The sequence below is a fragment of the Simochromis diagramma genome, unplaced genomic scaffold, assembly GCF_900408965.1.
Source record: "Simochromis diagramma unplaced genomic scaffold, fSimDia1.1 OVJJ01000323.1, whole genome shotgun sequence".
In the NCBI taxonomy this organism is placed as follows: domain Eukaryota; kingdom Metazoa; phylum Chordata; class Actinopteri; order Cichliformes; family Cichlidae; genus Simochromis; species Simochromis diagramma.
This window is the reverse complement of record NW_024386770.1, coordinates 449,310-468,792: the sequence shown is the minus strand read 5'-3', so window position 1 is coordinate 468,792 and position 19,483 is coordinate 449,310. Positions and strand designations below refer to the sequence as shown.

At 39.5% G+C, this 19,483-nt stretch overlaps 1 protein-coding gene across 1 annotated transcript; it reads right to left on the bottom strand.

Annotated features, from left to right (window-relative positions):
* Positions 1–278: 278 nt before the first annotated feature.
* On the bottom strand, positions 279–19,079 carry LOC120737365 (neuronal acetylcholine receptor subunit alpha-10-like). The gene is made up of 6 exons (XM_040038012.1): positions 18,843–19,079; positions 4,620–4,765; positions 4,371–4,525; positions 4,047–4,293; positions 3,688–3,973; positions 279–2,174 (listed from the first exon to the last, which is right to left on the bottom strand). The coding sequence occupies exons 1-6, from the start codon at positions 18,898–18,900 to the stop codon at positions 1,474–1,476; spliced, it is 1,593 nt and encodes a 530-aa protein (XP_039893946.1). The 5' UTR covers positions 18,901–19,079; the 3' UTR covers positions 279–1,473.
* Between the last annotated feature and the right edge of the window lie 404 nt (positions 19,080–19,483).

Below are 19,483 nucleotides of genomic sequence, written 5' to 3'. Positions count from 1 at the left end.
AGTGTGAGGTGTGTTTGGATTTAAAATAAAAGTAAACTACATATAATTGCAGGGTTTTTTTCTCCTGGAACTACAGTTTATTTGAGCTTTCTTAGAAACTTAAATGACCACAACTTGTGAGTGAATTTTAGTTTGTTTAAGATTGAGCCTGAAAATGTTTTATCAACCATTTAAAGTTTTTTTTGTTTTTTTTCTTCAGTAGCAAAATGTACTAGAAAGCATTTTTGGAGGGAAAAACCAGATTTGACTCTTATGAGATTTCCCTTTTTTCCTTTTTGTTTCCAGATTATGATTATTTGCAAGAAAACAGTTTGTAGTTCAGATCGTAATCACAGAAGCAGCATTACCATGTTTAGAGTATAAAAAGTCCGTATTTTCCCAGACAGAATTGCTTCAGATAAAAGTGTGTTAAATATGAATAATGTGGGACAAGAAAGGACAAATTGAACCTATTATTACTTCATTAAGGCTACAAAGTCGAGATCAGCTGCATCAAAGCACCGATACCAACTTACCCTCAGGAACAAAGGTGGTGGGGATGCTGTTCTGAGAGTCAGATAGCTCAATGAAAAGTATTAAGGCATGATGAATGGGTTCATAAATGCCTGAATGCTGAAATCTAGAGTGACCAATTCAGTGCTGGAATGCAAATGCAAACAGTCGCAAAACATCTGTGATCTGAAGATATGAGCACAATACAACTTAAATGAAGAAAAACAGCAGATCACTTATTTCTAGTCTTGTCGGCGTTAATCTCATTAAAATGACGTTAACGCCATAACCGCATTAACGCGGCAAATTTCCGTTAGCAAATTATCACGGATCACCCCGAGCGTGGGGCTGGACCGCGTCAACACATTAGCGTGGTTAGCTCGTTAATGCGTTAGCGCTATCCAGCCCCACGCACGGGGCGATCCGTGATAATTTGCTAACCATACTTTCCACGTTAATGCGGTCATGGCGTTAACGTCATTTTAACGCTGAGATTAACGCTTAGAGCTCTACTCATTTCATTTCATTCATCCTTCTCAACTAACGGCTCTGCAGACACCCATCTACACATCTAACTGGTAAATTTCATTTAGGCTGTCCACAGTTGCTGCATCATGCAAACCACTTTGCAACCCACCCTTGATTCTCCCTTCATGCTGTGTCCAACAGAGAGGTGTTTAGCTTCTCCAGCATTTGTTAGGATCTTTGTAAATAATTAGAAACTATTTTTTTCCCAATCATTTTACTTTCATCAGCCTTCAGAGTCCCTTTCAAATCCAAAGATAAGCATTTTAAATTCTGGTGGAAATGATTTTGAGGAAAGCTACCAGGTACCAGCTTACAAAACAGTAAACTGACCCTTTAAACCATCATTCAGTTATTTTTTAGCTGTTTACATGTGTCAGAAAAAAAGGAAGAAAAAATGATTTAATCGTTAAACAAACAATTTTATCATCTCGTGAATTCTTAGGCTGAGCTCCATCAGACGGACTTTCCCAGGATGAGGATGCTCATGAAGAAGACCATGATGAAGAAGAGCCACATGAAGAAGCGATCCATGACCTTGGCGACCTTCCTCCACTCGCCGATGCGCAGCTGTGCTGCTCGCTGGTCCTGGTAGGAGTTGGCAATGTACTCAACATTCTTGCCCAGTTCCTGGTGTTGGCATAAACACTTCACCAAGATCTCCCTCCTGTTCCCCCCAGCTCCACCTCCTCCCTCAACACCTACGCCTTTCTTTTCCTCTTCGTGCTCACCACAGTTTGATTCCTCCCCTCGCACTACAGCAGCTCCTTTCTCCTGTGAGTGGTCAATGGTCACAAACAGATCCTCTTTCCAGTCTGTCTGGTTGGTTACTTCCTGCCCCATCTTCAGAGGTTCCACCTCCACCTTTCCTCCCCACGCCTTCCCATTGACATCCCAATTTGCTCCTTTGGTGCTGCCGCCATTGGCTGATGGGCTGTCAGACCCCTCCTGTGATAAAGGTTCTTTCCTGGCGCCACCGAGGCAGTTCTCACCCACCTCGTACACGAAGCAGATGCGGGCGAGGTACTTGAGGATGAAGCGCTCGGCCCATTCAGGCACGGGACGAGCCTCCCCGCCACAGTGGTGGATGTTCATGATGAAGATGGTGAGCGCTGTTGATGCAGTGACCATGGTCATGGTGGCAATGTAGTACTTTCCTATAGAAATAAGACACCGAAAAATCAGGTAGAGGTTGGTGACCCTTATTTGCTGTCCCTATAACTCCAAATCAAGCTTTAGTCTTAGTTGCAGTAAAAGCATACAGCTGGTGAATATAGGACACTCTGATTAACCCTGTGAAGTCTAAAGTGGGTGTGACAACAGACAGCAGCAGACGAGCAAACATTCCTCTTATACTTCTTTATTTACTGCAGAGGCACTTGGGTAGTTGCTGCATTGCTGCATTGAAGTCTCTGAAAATTGAAAGCTGAAAATCACAGTTAGAGTAAGATCCAAGCTGCTTTGCAACCCACCTCCATCCAAGCTCCACCTATCATTTTGATTGGGTCTGTATCTGAATCCTCTTTGTCAGTGGTCCTCTTGTCATTGATGCCAAGGCTCAGTGACTCAATGAGAGCTGCAAGCTGGAGGTTTTAAAAGGTCCTCAAATCCATCGACAACAACTGTGCCCCAGCAATCACTGAGATGTGCTACTTTTATCCAAATTACATACTTTAAAGGCATCTACAAAAGACTTCTGAAGTCAGTGAAGGTCATATCTGACTGTAAACAATCAATGAACACAATAGTGTAAATTAGACTTTATAAACTGGTCAGCATCAGGTGTTGTTGGGCAATCACCAGTATTTTCTGCTAATAGATTTAATACAAAAGATTACATCTTTCACGTAATCTAAAAACAGCCCCACCTTCTCCAGCTTCGATTTTAGACAGAGATCAGCGCGACGGTAAGCAAGAACATCCCAGAGATGTCCAGTAACCATTCGTAGACCTCAGAGTGATTTTCCGTTTCCTGTTGATTGACTCTTTGGTGACTCCTAAATCCCATTTAGTCTTCCCTTTAACCTGAACCTCATTGTAGGAGCCATTTTCATGTTTTGTGTATTATCTTATGTGTGGGACTAGTTTTCACTTTTTGTGTTTGTAAATGGTTGTATTTAAGGTAGGAACATTTAATTAGGGTCAGGTTTAATTGGTTGAAGGGACCAAACAGTTTGTGACTGCTGGGATTTATTTTGGATATTAAGATGAACTGTGGAACAGCAAGTTCAATCAATGATGAGCAATAAATCCTTAATCTAAACAACGCTGGAGCTATTGGAGTTTCTCCATACCACAAGTTTTCAGTCATATTAGTGACATCATGTCAACCCCGCCCATCAAACACCTAAGTGGCTTCAAACATAGGCTTAGCCTCTGCACTCTTTCTGCAGGGAAGCTCTGCTTGCCTAACACATTGGCATAACAGGAAAATCTCTTTGGATTACTCCGAGGATACACTCTAGGGACATCCCTAAGGCTGAAATGTGTCTGTCTGAGGTATCCTAAGGCTATACGTGCACCCTCAAATATTAGTAACTTGTCAGATACAGTGTAGCCATGTAACATTTGCAGGAGGGATGATGAATATAAACATTACAATAATTCTGATTCATCATGAATGTTTTTTTAAATACATAGATGTAAATAAAAGTCAGAGGCTGTTCTCACCTATCAGCGGGACGCTCTCAGAGGGTGGCATGCTCTCAGCTACGAGCAGCTGAAACACGGTGAGGGCCAGCAGCACTGTGACACCCAGAGAAACCTTTTCACCTGAATCCGCTGGCAGGTAAAAGCCCAGCGGAGCCAGAAAGGAGATCATCATGCAGGGAATGAGGAGGTTGAAGATGTAGAAGGAGGCCCGCCTCTTCAGGTGGAGGGAAAAGGTAATGTCTGGGTATGGCTCTGAGCAGCAGCCATACAAGATGACATTTTTCTTGGCTGGCATTCCCAGAACCTGGTTAGAGAAAAATTTGGGTTCGTCAAAACATTCATTAAGGATGTGCTAAACACATGACACCATTACTGACCTCCCACTCCACATTGGGGACAAAGTCGGTCAAGTCGGCGCTGTCCAGGGCATTGAACAAATCCATCTGGTTTCCGTTGTGAGTCCAGGAGCCAAAGGTTAGGTCACACTGCTGCAAATCGAAGGGGAAGAAGGCCACATCAACAGAGCAGGAGCTTTTGGTGATGGCTGGCTGGTCCCACATGACTTGGCCATCGTTACGAAGAACAACATTGGTCTCCATGGAGCTGGAAAACTCATCATCTGCACTATGATAGAAACGAGGAAGGAGTTTGAAAACATCAATAAATATCCTGAAGATCAGCCAGCAGGATGATACACCTACCTGTTATACAGAACAATATCAGGTCTCCAAACGTAGCTGCTGGGTATGCGGATGGTGTCAAGGCCATCATAGTCCTCCTTCTTCCATGTGAGAAAGGCATCCATCCATACCTGGCGGACCCACAGGTAGGTAGTCAGGATCTGGTTCCGCTCATCCTGGTGAAAATCCATGAAAACGGCAAGGTCACACCAGTACCTGCCTGACTAGATACAGCATAAAGAGCTGGATAGGCATTCAGGGTTTGATTACCATGTCAATGATCTGGGAGAGAGTGACCTGTAATGTGACATTGATGATGTAGTCGGTGTCCTCCACCGGCCGCAGAGCATTGGTGTAGTTGGTAAATAAGTCTTTCATCAGCTTCTGAGCGAAGCGCCCATGAGCAGCCCGGCAAACTGAGGATCAGAAAACAGATGACAAGCATAGTGCCGGGTCAGGCAGACCTCAAAGTCATTACCTGCAATCCCAACAGATCACCTGATGCACAGCTGTTGTGCATTTACAGGCTGCTTTGCAACCCACCTCTACCTGCTGTGGCAGTCGCTCAGTGAAACTGGTCACAAAGAGGGTGCTGCACCAAAACCTTCCTTGCAATAGCATTGGTTCTAGCAGGTCAATGCAATTATCCATAGTTTGCATGGAAGATGCTGAGATGTGCCTAATTATTAGCTAGGTGCTAGCAAAAGCTATAGTGTGACATCAGATATAAACACAGAACATTTGCCCTCAGAGTAAAAGTTGTGCCTCACCTTTGCAGCCAACATGTTTCAGAACATGAGACACACTTTTACTCTGAAGACAGATGTTCTCTCTTTCACTTTTCACAGCTGCTGAATGTTTGCAGGCAAGTTCCTCCATAAAAACTACTGGTACCTGGTACTGGTTAATGTGATCACTTTCAAGGACCAAATACTTCAGGCTAATGGAGTGTGAAGCGTATATACGCTTTTTAAATGATGGAGATCAATGTATTTGATATTTTTGTTTAAAGGAGAAGAAGCTGCTTTCCTGGATTTATTAAAAAGACGGCGCATCATGTCAATTTGTTAGTTAAAGGTCTGCCTGTCCACGCTTTAGGAACGATGTGACCACATTCTAATCAGCTGAAGTGAATCCTGTGCTGATGTAAACAGAAAAGAAAAACGGAAGTGATTTTATTTGGCCCAAATGTCTGTGAAGGTTCTCAGTCATCCAGGTCATCGTAGTCAAAGGAGCTTGCAAAGAAAAGCGTCTGGACTTCTTTAAGTTACTTGAAGACGTTTCACCTCTCATCCAAGAAGCTTCTTCAGTTCTAAGGTCAAATGGTGGAGAGTCCAATTTGGCCCAAATCAATTTCCTGACCCTCCAGATGTTGATTTCACTGTTTGATCTCTCATTTGAAGAATTCAATCACAAATCTTGGAGTAAAAATTGATTCTTGATGGCCACGTGAATGGGGCGGTAAAATCAGCATTCTACCACCTCAGATGTCTATCGAAGATCAAGCCCTTTCTCGCCAAACGTAACTTAGAAGCTGTAATTCATGCTTTTATTACTTCACTCCTGGATTACTGTAATTCCCTTTTAATAGGGGCTGGGCACTTTGTCACGCTTACAATTAGTGCAAAAATCAAATTCGACCGCATCACTCCGGTTTTGGCCTTTCTATTGGCTTTGAATCAAATTTAGGATCCATTTTAAAGTTCTTTTATTGGTTTTTAAATCTTTAAATGCTTTGGCACCTGTTTATTTGTCCGATTTGTTGAAGCCTTACGTTCCAACTCGTTCCCTCCAGTCAGCTGAGCAACTGCTGCTTTCAGTCCCTAAGTCACGGCTGAGACTCAGATTAGACCGGGCGTTCTCTGCTGTGGCCACGTTGCTTTGGAACAATCTTCCTCTTCATATTAGACAGACTACATCAGTGCCGGTTTTTAAGTCCAGATTAAAAACCTATTTTTATTCTCTGGCTTTTAACTCTTTATTGATTTAATTGTTTTGTTCAGTTCTTATATTATTACTATTTATAGATGTATTGTTCAACACTTGGTCTACCAGGTGTGTTTTTTAAAGTGCTATATAAATAAACGATGATGACGTAAAAATGATCAAGAAGTCAAGGTTTATAATCGTTCACTCTTCACGCTGTGGTGTACGTCTTTAGAATATTTTGCACATGAAACTTTAAGTGTTGTCAAGTCTTATGTAATTTCTCTGTTGCTTTTCTCTGCATTGATCTGCTGCTGGATCCTTTCTACAGAAATGCTCAACGCTACATACCATAACACACACATGCAAACCACATTTCCCAGTTCAATTAACCCAGTAATCACCTCAGCGTTTAATCAGCAAGGGTCTCCAGAGCAGCAGCAGGTTGATAACTGCTCTAATATCCTGTTTACAGTTAATGATGGTGACAGCAGTGCTGAAGGCAAACGATGACTCTGTTTATGAGTCTGTCCAATAGATTTTTCACATAATAAAAACTGGAACAAACAACAAAGGTAAGTACAAAGGATGAAATTATTGAGTCGTACTTACAAACAACAACAAACCAGCTTTATTTGTCACATACACAATTCTATATAGTACAACATGAGTGAAATGCTTGTGTCCGAGCTGCAGACGTGGCCGCCATTCCAGGGCTTGGTTTGGGGGTTTTTTAGCATGGGAGGTCTGGTCAGGACCCTTACTGGATACTCTGAATCAAACTTGCAACTCCCACTCCCAGGTGTGTGGTCTTACCATTAGTTTTTACAGTGTAAAAAGCAGGCAACTCAAGTTTCAAATGTATTTTTTCACGAGCATAAAATACATTCACAAACTGTGCATTCACCTTTCACACACCATATTTCTTTCCTGAATGTGTTTTTACTCTGCAACAAGATCACACTGTAAATATCTGATGAGAATGATAATCCATCTACTCTCCTATCCCAGCCTGGGTCACAGGGGCAGTAGTCTCAGCTTGTGCCTGACCCTCTGTCACCTCAGCCACCCTCTCATGCTCTTCTATGGAAGTCCTGATGTGTTCTCGGGATAAGGGAGGAATCCTGGTTGGATGCCTGAACTCGCTCAGCTGCTTCCTCTTAATGTCGAGGGCAGCAGCTTTACTTGGAGCCCTTCACCCTCTCTAATAATAACAATAATAGTGGCCCATGAATCATTTCTGTAGGAATAATAAAATGGTGTCTGAGGGGGAGAATAAATATTTCATGTTCTCCAAAGTTGTTATCAGGTCAGACATCGTGGCTGGCAGTGCTGATGATTCATGTGAACTCTCAGCCAGACAGCAGCAGATAAACAGCACAGACCTCATTGTTGGCTGCAGAGTGACGCTCACTCGCCAAGAAGGCATCCTGTAAGGTCCCACTGAGAAAATCACCTCGCAACCACAACATGCTGTCGCTTTCTGCCTGACACCTCGCAGATTATTGGCTTTATGTAATAAAAAGATTACACTTTATTACAGACCTACAGTCTGTATAAGAGGGAAAAATAGAAATGACTTCTTTTGTTTCACAGACTGTAGAGAAACTGTTCGATTCAAATTCAGTAAATTAAAATCTAAATAACAACAAAATCCAGACCTAATAGTCTGCTTTTTATTACGCGATGTTCATTTAAAGATGGCGCAATTCAGAAACCTTTACGGATAAAATAAAGTAAAATAAAAATGTCTGAAAACTCAGATGCTAAACCTTCACCCACTCTGAACACTCGATAACAAGGACAACACACATGCTTTGCACAAAAAAGGAGACACACGAGACTCCGTTTTTGGTTTAACGACCTTCACTTAACAGGAAATAATACATTACTGCAATATGACTGTAGAGACACAGCGAGGGGGGTCAGAGTGTTCACATCGTCTGTACTAAAATGGAAATGTGGACGTGAAGCTCTGGATCTGTGCAACAGAAGAAAACGGGATCAGGTGTCGTTTCGAGGAACACATGGAGATGGTCCAGTTCTGCTTCAGCTCTGTTTCTGTGTTTAAGGCTGATTCACAGCCGATGTTTTTGTCTGCAAACAAACCCACTGATGGAGAAAAGGTTAAGGTTCTGTTCTTGACCAAATGTGCTACAAAGACAAGGTTAGAAGGAAATACCTGCAGGTAAAGCCCCAAATTAGTGACAATCTTCAGTTTAAATGGAGCAAATTTATAGAAATAGCTTATCTTTACTTTAAAAAAAAATCCATAGATTAACTGAGTGGTTTGTAAAGTTTTTGATAGTTTGGCATAAAAAGCAAATAACATTTTACCTTTTGATTTAAATTAACTCATCTTTTCAGCAGTGCTTATAAGTAGATATACGTACTTTTTACTAAGTTACTGTGTTTTTAGTAAAAATCGGAATTTACACTAATAAAAATATTTAAGCTTGTTATTCCAGATTGTGCATTTTAATGGTATTTTTACCCAAACAGCAATAAATGTTCGGCCCAGATGTGACCCATGACTGGAGTTTCCTTTGAGCCACATTAACATGACTTTCACTCAGGATGAGTTCCAGTGTCCTTAACTTACCACTGGTCTGCCGTACACGGACCAAATGTCAGCATGGACCACATCTGAACCACACAACATTTACAGCACCTGACCTGAACATGCCAGAAGTGAGTGTGAAAAGTTTTGTCATGTGTTTCATTTCAAAGTATTTTCATTTTTCCCTGATTGCCAACATTTGGGAGCACAACTTAATAAAAACCAGACTTCTTGCCCACTACTTTTGCACGACTTCCAATTACTTTACAACCTGCTTGTTGGCTTTTTCTCTGTATGTATTATTGTAAGGTCTACCTTACAATGTAAAGCACCTTGAGGTGTCTGTTGTTGTGATTTGAAGCTGTATAAATAAAACTGAAAATTGAAATTAAATTGTTCTTGTGTTATCTGCTTTCACTTTGTTTGTATCTTACTATATACATTTTATATCTGCACAGTTAGTGTGGAGCAGCCACAATTTTATTGTACATGTACAATGGCAATAAAGCTCTATTCTATTCTATTCTATTCTATTCTACTGTGAGAGTTAGAGTTGGGGATTATGCAGGGACAAGGACAGGACACAAACTTAATGCTTCAGCAAGCTGAGGAAATGTATCTGCAATAAAAACACCCTTCATGTCTCTAGTTTCAACACCTTACGCCAGGCGAAATATCCAAACAACTATGGGCCAGAAATCCATTAGATCTGACAGCGTATAAACCAACTGATGACAAATGAAAGTGAAACGCAGCATAAAGGTGCTGAGGACGGGGTAGAGTCTGTAAGAATATACACGTGGATCACAACAGCATGAGAATATCCTTATTTGGTGCTTTGATGATAATGGAGGATAGTCCAGTTGAACATGTTGCTTAACATTTTTCCATAAGGTGTTAAACATACGTATCACAGACTGTACCTCTTTAATAAGTACTTGAACCTCCTCATTAATGACTAACAGAAAAACACTTGAAGACCCTGATGGGCCCAAAATCTCCTGGATCTGGATGCAGATCCAGTCTTTACCGATAAACTTTGTGATCTGTTGTGATCAGTATGGAATGGACAGTGTTGGGGAGTAACAGAATACATGTACCGGCGTTACGTATTTAAAATGCAAAATATGAGTAACTGTATTCTGTTACAGTTACTTTGCTGAAATAAATGGATTACACGGCCGTATTTTCCTGTTTCATATGTTCGGCTATGCCGTCTCTATTTTTGGTGATTCCACGCTGGTGGAAACCCAAACACGCATCAAGAGGCTCTAATGTCTGTGTCTCAATCTCGCGGCCCATGTCACCTCTACTTGCGGCTGCATAATGACGTGAAGAAATATTTTTTAAAAGTATTATTTAAAAAATGATTTAATATGAAGGCAATAGGCAGAGTGTTACAGGCATAGCATGTATGAAGCATGTAAATATAATAATAACCACTGACGAGCCCAGCTGTAAGTAAGCTGTTAAGACTCGACTGTACACTGTGTTCGTGTTTTCCTCTTAACAATAAGTCCCGTTGGAGCAGCCTTACCTAATGTCCACCTACTGTTACTCATTTATATTAAGATTTAAAAATCTAGTTGGTGTTGGTAACCTTCAGTAACAGTTATAAATCACAGCAATAGTACATTCAGTTGTAAAAAGCACAATAATATATTAAGTAATCCAAAGTATTCAGAATACGTTACTCTCATTGAGTAACGTAACAGAATATGATACAAAATACATTTTGGGGCATGTAATCTGTAATCTGTAGTGGAATACAGGAACGGACCAAATTTCATTCATTCTTTACACATCAGTCTTCATTGACCGATCCTAGCAATGCCTGTTTATTGTTTACTAGCAACTAGCACTTACTATCTAACTTCATAAGGAACAAAAAGAAGCAGTAAATGTGGGAAGTTCACCATCTGGAGACAGTTCACTGCATGGGCCAGTGACTCTTCATCAGTTTGTTTCCTGTCCCTACAAACCAACAGATGTTTGACCAACTGTGATTTCAGTGTGTGCATCAACATTACGATTGTTTTTTCCTGTCAGATAATTGTCTGGATGATCTTCAGCAGATCGAATCAAAACGGCCTAACATACAAACAGGACGTCAGCAGCTGCTGGATTTTTGTGAAATGTTGTGCAACTGTTTGCTGCAGAGGGCGGCTGATTTTGATGATGCCTTGACTTTTTTCATCTTCAGTTCAAAGTATGTCCATTGTGTCTAGTGCTGGTAAACAAATATCTGCATATTAGCATGCTCAGATAAACATTGTTATACCACGATGTCATATGATGCATAATGTGAGCATGTCCTGTCCAGCACTTTGGTCCATCATCAACTTTTAACCTCACTGTTCACTGAATTGAGGACCTGAAGGAAAACTTCTCAGTTCTGCTCTCCTGATTCATGATCCCACTGATGTATGCAACCATGCTAACCAAACAAACTGCCATGGAGCAAAGGGGGTTTTCAACAGTTTGTCATTCATCTCGATAAGGATGGCAGTATGCCTTTAATAACCTCATTAGGTGGGTTTATTGATAGTTTGCTTCACACATTCATTAATTTTCTCCTGTATATGTTTTGCAGTTCCTGAGTGTTCCCAGACCAAATAGGATTATATCTTCAGTGTGGTCTGAGGAAAATACTAATCTCCAAATGCTTCTCCAGTCACCAAAAGCAAACAAATACTCAGACATAAGTACATATGTGCAACAACATTGTTAGCCACTCTAACAGCTGTGCACACGAACAAAAATGAGAAATACTGGCGGCGGTCAGTGCCGCCCTCTGCCTCCTCATAGATGCACCTGTGCTATCGTCTTAAACATCCTAGATTACATTTATTGTGTTCACAAGATTTTCAGAAAAGTTCAAACTCATCTGAAATTTTTTGTACATGTATCTGTGGTGTGAATTTCAAAAAACTGCGTCACCTCTTTCTCAAGTTATCACAGTCACAAACCCGGGTGTCCACGCCGCCCGCCAGCGCAGCACGCTGACACAAATCCCCCATCAGTGATCCGATTCTGATCAATCGGAATCGGTTGATCAACACTGATCAACACTACCAAAGCTAAACTAAATCATCACACTAACATCTGTGTTAGCTAGGCAGTGCTTCATTTTTGGAAAATGTAAAATCAGTAGGTTGAAGTGATTTTTGAAGTTTTTTAAAGACAATAATTTAAGACAAATAAAAAAAAACAAGGCGCAAAACACTGCAACAAAGTCTCCTTAAAAACAGCCTGATTTAACAAACAAATCCTTCAGCCAGTGGAAGTTCTGCAGATGGATCAGAACACCAAACTGCCCCACCTGAAATCAAAGACTGTTCTTAGTGAGTGACTGATAAAAACTAAAATATCTAAATCTATCTAATCATCATTCATGGTCTCCAGAGGAAACCTCCCTGACTGCCGTCATCAGGGCAATTTTTATTATTTTAGGGGTTTTTTTTTTGTTACTGCTTTAATGACTTCGACAATTGGTTCAATACAGACGTTTCAGTGCAAATGTTTACCTTTGCTGACCTTTGATTCTGTCGATACACTCTTAGTCACAAAAACAAGTTTTTGGCAAAAAAACGAGTTTTTGTTTTTGGGGGGATTTTTTTGCTCTTATCTGGACATTCTCCAGCTTGGTTTTCATGTTACAACGGAGACCTACCACAAACTTCCACAAGCAATTATTGCTGTGAAGGAAGCATATTGCGATCATGAGACCCGTTACAGCATGCAGACAAATTAACACCTCTCATGATGAAAAAGAAATGATGAAGAAGTTCAGATTTGTTATGTGACGGCTGTGTGCAGGCAGGAAAAGGACCCAAAGTGCAGACAGACAGACGTGAACTTTAAAAAAAAAAAAAAGCTTTAATGCTGAACTCAAAGTAACAAACTTCCAAAATACAAAGAATAAACGCAGGCAGAACACAGCATGAATGAGGGCAGATAAGGGCGATCGCGACACAGACCAAAGAGAACACACAGAGGGAGCAATCAGGGAACGAGAGACAGGAGGGAAACACAGCTGGGACAAATCAGGGCTGACGACACAAAGGAAGCAAAACCAGACCCATTAACATGAGACACGGACTTTCAAAGTAAAACAGGAAACATAACATAACACAGACACGCGGATTTGACAAAGGGATACAGCTGACAGGGGAGACAGAGCAACTAGAGAACACAGACACACAAACCACAAGACAGAACTCTAACAAAGAAACCAAAGACTAGAAATAATAAATAATATCAAAATCAATTTCAATAGCAAGTTCAATAATATAATAAACTCAAAGCTCTTAGGCACCCTAACAAGATTCAGATGAACAGATAGAGACACAGAGTGTTTACCAGTTCATGCTTTCAACATTGCAAGCACTTCCTTTCATTATTAAATCTTCTCTGCGATCTTAGAATTGCTTCCTTCTTGAAATAAATCCAACCCTTGTGGACAGGTACAGTTTAAATACCTTATTATTTGTTAGGATTAAATCTAGACTTTTGCAATACGAATTATTTTGTTAAACCCCTTGAATTAAAAAAAAGTCGAAAAACTGTCAAAAGCCCGTGCTGTAGCATAAGTTTTACATGACTGTACAAGAACATTTTCCAGCTATTCAAAGTTAATGTTTTATATTATTATTGGCAATTTAAGCAAATATATCCTGTACATTATGTCTTAATTCACTATTTATTTATTTTTTAGATTTCTTTTAAATTTAATCGCTTTACACAAATCATGGTCTCAATACAAAATGAAAACGTTGCGATTATACATAAAAAAAATAAAGAAAGAAGCCCCCCTCCCTCCCCACCCGAGGCTCATAGAGAAACAGAACAAAACAAACAAAAAATGTACGTCACACATCTGGAAAATACGTTTTTTATAGTCAATAAATGGGTTCCAAGTCGCAGAGAATTTTTGTTGTGATGAGAGAACTCCAGTGGTAAAAAGAAAAGCACCTCCTTTAACCATTGTACGTATGAAGGAGTCTTATCAGACTTCCAGTGGAATAGAATGAGTCTACAGGCAAGCAACGTAGCAAACGCTATGGCATTTTCCTGAGATTTACTAATTTCGTATTGAGGTGGCATAACTCCAAAAATGCCAATGAGGAAATCAAGCACTAAATTTTGCGCACTGAGATAATACTTTGAATATATTTCCCCAGTAATTATCCAGGTTCGACAAGACCACATCATGTGACCCTCATTTGCTGGATTATGTCCACACCTGGGACAGGCAGGATCGGCTTCTGGGAAAACCTTTGAAAGCCTCTCTCTTGTATAATGAAGACGATGAAGAATTTTAAACTGAATGAAACCATGGCGAATGCAAAGGGAGGAAGTATGTATACGGTTCAAGCAAGATCTCCACTCATCATCAGATAAATCCACCCCAACGTCTTTGTCCCAATTATTTTTAGTTTTTTCCCAAGTAATAGGCCTTAAGCTCTGCATCAGTTTGTGTATGACGGAGATTCGCCTTTTGCCAAAAGGATCCATTTCCAAAATAGTATCCACTTGATTTTTAGGAGGTAAGTAGGAGAATGAAGGAAACAATGTTTTTGCAAAACTTCGTATTTGCAGGTATCTAAACATATGTGAGGTTGGTATATTGTAATCTCTCATCAGAGCGTCAAAGGTGTTAAAAGTTTCTCCTGAAAATAAATTGTAAAAAAAACTTCAAACCATTATTGTGCCAAATTTGGAATGCTTTATCTGAAACGGATGGCAATAAAGGGTTAAAAGCAACAATGAAAAAATTACTAACCTGTTGCAAACAGAAGTGCCTTCTGAAATGAAGCCATATTCTAACAGATGTTCCTACAACTGGATTTGTTATTTTCTGTTTTTGATTTAGAGCTAGGGATGAGGTTAGGAGGGGAAGTGGATTAGACATCAGTTCCATTTTTACCCAAGCCTCACCCTCGCTGTTCTCATAAACATATTTCCAGTGCAATAATTTGGTGATATTAGCCGCCCAGTAGTAAAAGATCAAATTTGGCAACCCTAGCCCACCAGCCTCTTTTGGTACTTTTGGTAAGTGTCAAAATTATGAATCCGCACCTCCATCATTGTGCGGGTTATATTTATTCCCGAATATTTAAATGTTTCTTTTTCTAATTTAAAGGGGAAGGCAGAGAAATCTTGCTCTATGTTATTAATAGGGAACAGTGGGCTTTTCGATTAGTTAAATTTGTATCCAGATATGCGTCCAAAGTGATCTAATACCTTGAGCAGTTTAGCGACTGATGCAGTTGGATTAGATATATACAGCAATAAGTCATCTGCACACAATTATACTTTGTGCATTGTCCCACCCCTAGAGATTCTGGCAACCTGATGGTCCTCCCTAAGAGCCATAGCTAAAGGTTCGATTACTAAGTTGAAAAGATAGGAAGATAAACTACAGCCTTGCCTGCAGCCTCTACTAAGCTGAAAATTAGCAATTTTTATACTTGTATTACAGAAATATAATTAGATTTTACACACTCTGGCCTTGATCCAACCCATGCAAATTACATTAGTGCAACAAAAATGCTTAATCGGAATAGAAAGCCATTTATTAATGTGGAAATCCTTCCCATGATTATTTTAAGTTCATTTAAAGAGTTTTTTTTTTTAGTGTTCAAAAGGTCTAGAGTCTGGTTACCATAAAATGTTAATGGTTTTATAATAACTTCCACTCCATCCTATCTTTACCAGGGTTGCAGGGACCTATCCCAGATGTGATAGGGTGAGAGTCAGAGTACTGCACAGTAGTGATGGGATTTCCGGCTCTCTTTAGAGAACCGGCTCTTCAGGTTGTTTTGTTGCTTTATTGATTTATTATTAACAATAATATACAATTATGCACAAAAAGAATTACTAATGTAAAAAAAAGTGGTTTTATTTATATGCTTATATATAAATATATGTGGTGGCCCCTAGAGACAAGACACGTACAAACTCCAAAAAACATTTCTAGCGTTAACTGAACTTCCACAACAGCTACTAGATCACTTAAATTACACAATTGAAAGCATATGTGTATTGTTTGTGTATTTATACACAAGCACTCATATATATTCAAATAATTTAAAAAAAAAATGTTCATTTACCTGTTACTACCACACACCAAATCTGGTCGTTGGTACTTGCTGGCTTGTGTAGCCACGAGGTAACAAAAGCTCAACACTGCCCCCTAGCATCCTGGAGCACTTCTGTTGTGGTTTGTTTTGGAGTTTGTACGTGTTTTGTCTGTAGGGGCCACCGTAAATATACTTTTATTTATTCACTCCACATAAAATGTAATAAATAACTCATATAATACAAAAACAACTATTCACATTTCAACTTTTACTATTTAAATTTTCAGCTTTTTCCTTTTAAACAAATTTAAAGTGAAACAACACAAAACTCTGCAAACCACAACACAAATATAAATTAAAATATGAAAACAAAAAGAAGATGCATATTCTCTGTCATATGGGCCTGCATGAATAAACTTCCTGAATCCTTTATCATCTGCAACAAAATAGTTGTGGATGATTACTATACCTTTCTAATGTGACGTTGTTGTCCCTGCTCTCTCTCTCTCCCTCCCTAACTGTAATTAAAATACCTAAAAATGAACAGTAATCAGTTACTTTACTTTTTCAGTGGAAAAGTAATTTAATTACAGTAACGCGTTACACCCAACACTGTTACTGCATGACTTTTAACTGTTTCAGGAAACCAGAGAGAACCCACTGCAAATTTGGCCAGATTGCAGATTTAAACCCAAGACCTTGTTGCTGCGAAACAACAACGCTAACCGCTGTGCCACCGAGCTGTCAATCTAGACTTCAAAAAAATAGGGAAGCAATGATTACAAGGCTTGATATAGAATTTTTCGGTACGGTTTTGTCCTTTACAGGTTAAACTACAATACATAGCGAAGGCATGTACGTAGTGTGTGTATGGTTGTCTCCATCCATTGATGCTTATCACTGAACATCCTGCCTGCCAGTGCTGCACAGCGTCGGGATTTTCTTCAGAAGACGTTCCAGCATCTCTGTTTGAATGTATATACAGAGAAAGGGCCCAGAGTGGTGGCTCTAAACACAAACCTGTACTATTGAAATGGTTGATGATGCATTTTGTGACCTTAAAGTCATCATTTGGTTTCTTTAATGTGAGGTTTTACATGAGTTACTATATTAGTGTAGTATTATTACTGCAGAAATCACATGAGTACGGATGCAGGACATTCACACTGTGAACACATAATTTGCTCAAAGATAATAAAGTATTCTGATTCTTTGCTCATGGTCTAATCTAATAATAAAAAATAAAAAAAAATCCATCATATGACTTTTTCAAAGTCAGCAGACTTCACCGACAGCATAGTTAACTTTGCTTTGCAGCATCAGTACTTCTACATCTTAATGCGCAATTTTTATAATTAATTATCCCATTAAATTGCAACTGTTTTACTTTTTCCTCCATTTCTTTCATTTACATGATGATATAATATAAATTTCTTATAATAAACATTACCAAAGTCTTAAATAATGAGGTCATGTCCAATAATCCCTGTGAGCTAGAAGCTCTCAACACTCAGTTTCAGGCACGTTTTCGACTCTTGGCTCTGTGTGATGTCACTGTGAGTGAACATCCTTAATCTGAAAAATTCTAAATCTGTCATTTTTGCATATTTAATGCTGCAAAGGCCCACATTTTAATTCAAACTACTTCCTTTTCTCAACCTAACCGATTAGTTTTAGTCCCTAAATAAGTGATTAAGAATGCAAAGATACAAAAGTACCAGTGGTGTCCTGAAAAACCTGCAGTCTCCCACAGCTCCAGCTCCATAATTTATTCTCGTGGTAGCTTTACATGATTCAAAGTTTAAAACAATCCATGATAATCTTATATGGGCCTGAGAGCAAGGCCCCCAGGTTTGTCTGAAATAAGCTGTTTTAGTTCCTCCCCATTTAAGGCAATCCTTGCTTTAAGCCAGCTTTCTTTTGATTGGCTGCCCCTCATAAAAGAATCTTAAATAACAGGTGGGCGGGGCTTCTATTATCACTACCAGAGCTGTGTGCCTGATCTGATCATATAAGGATATTCTGCCCTTATGACATGACAGAGCACAGTGAGGAGAAAGCAGTGTGAAGCTGAGTGTTCAGAGCAGCGTGAGGGTCACAGGGGTTACCGTCCATACGCTGATGTCATTATTAGTAAGGCTGAGCAGAATATACAGCATACAACACAAAGCAGAACATGCACAAGACGCACGGTGTGAACGAGTCTGTCTGGTCTGTTAGTTCCAGAAAACTTCTTCATATTTTGTTTGTAAAACATTTTTTACATTTTAAGGTCCAATTTTCAATCCAAACAATGTTTTGGTCTCAGAGCTTCTCTTCTGTCTCACACTGATGTCTCAGAGAATGAAACGAATCATAGAAGCAAATGTTCACTGTTTAATGAACAAAGACGCAGATGGTTATTAATAAAGCCTGGGAGGTCATGCTTACAGGGTGTAGGGCTTTAAATATCAGTCATTTTAAAGGAATATTACAAAACTTAAAGCTTTTGTTTATCATATTATTTTTATATTTTAGGGCACTTTCAGTGTGCCTCTTTAAATCCAATATGATGGGCATATATAAAGTATTTTTGGACACTTTGGGAATGAAACAGTGAACTAATCATAGATAGAAATCTACAGATTCACCGCTAATAAAAGAAAATATCACTTGGAGCGATTTGTAATGGAGGAGAATGGAGCGTGTTCAGAGGTTCAGCAGCAGCACAGAGATCAATATCATTAATCCTCAGTTATATCACCGTTCACATACAACACCGAACACTGTTTAAAAAAGCTCACACTTTCCCCACTTTAAGAAAACATATTTCAGTAAAACCCTGAAATATCAACATCAGTAACAATAATGAGAAAAACACTCACTGTGTTCATGGTTCTGCACTTTAAAAACACCTGAAGTGAAGCTGAAAATGGGTTTTACCTGGCAGGATGAGGAGAAGCACGAGAGGCGCAATTGATCCACTGCAGAGGAACTTCATCTCGTTCTGATAACTGTTATTGACCCGGCAAAAACAATCTATTAGTAACAGTGCAAACACACATCAGAGTCCGACCACAGAGCAGGGAGGAGGAAGCTCACTGAGAGAGAGAGAGAGGGAGAGAGAGGGCTGATGATGCAGGTCAGTGTGTTTGCTGTAGTGCGGTGGTCCCTGTATGGGGGCTCAACAGTGTCACAACAACTTCTGATTCCTGCTAACCATGTTGGCTAAAACTCCTCCTTAAGGTGCTATGATGACATTTTTGTTAACATGTTACAAAACCTTCAAACATCAGATTAACAATTTGTAGCTCTTAAATATAATTTTGCACTTTTACTGATGTTACAGTTACACTTTGTATTGTTGGGTTAACCAACAACATTCTCAGAATGTCTCGTGCAGTTTACTGATTCATTTATTTATCTTTCTCTGCTGTTTTTTCCCTTTAACATCATTTTTTAAACTGTTTTCATTTTAAGGTGGCAGAGGTTTGGTTTTATTCAAACTATAAAACAGACATCCAGGTGAAAGAAAACTAAATGGTGTCAACCAAAATGACAAATTCCATCCTTCCAAACAATAA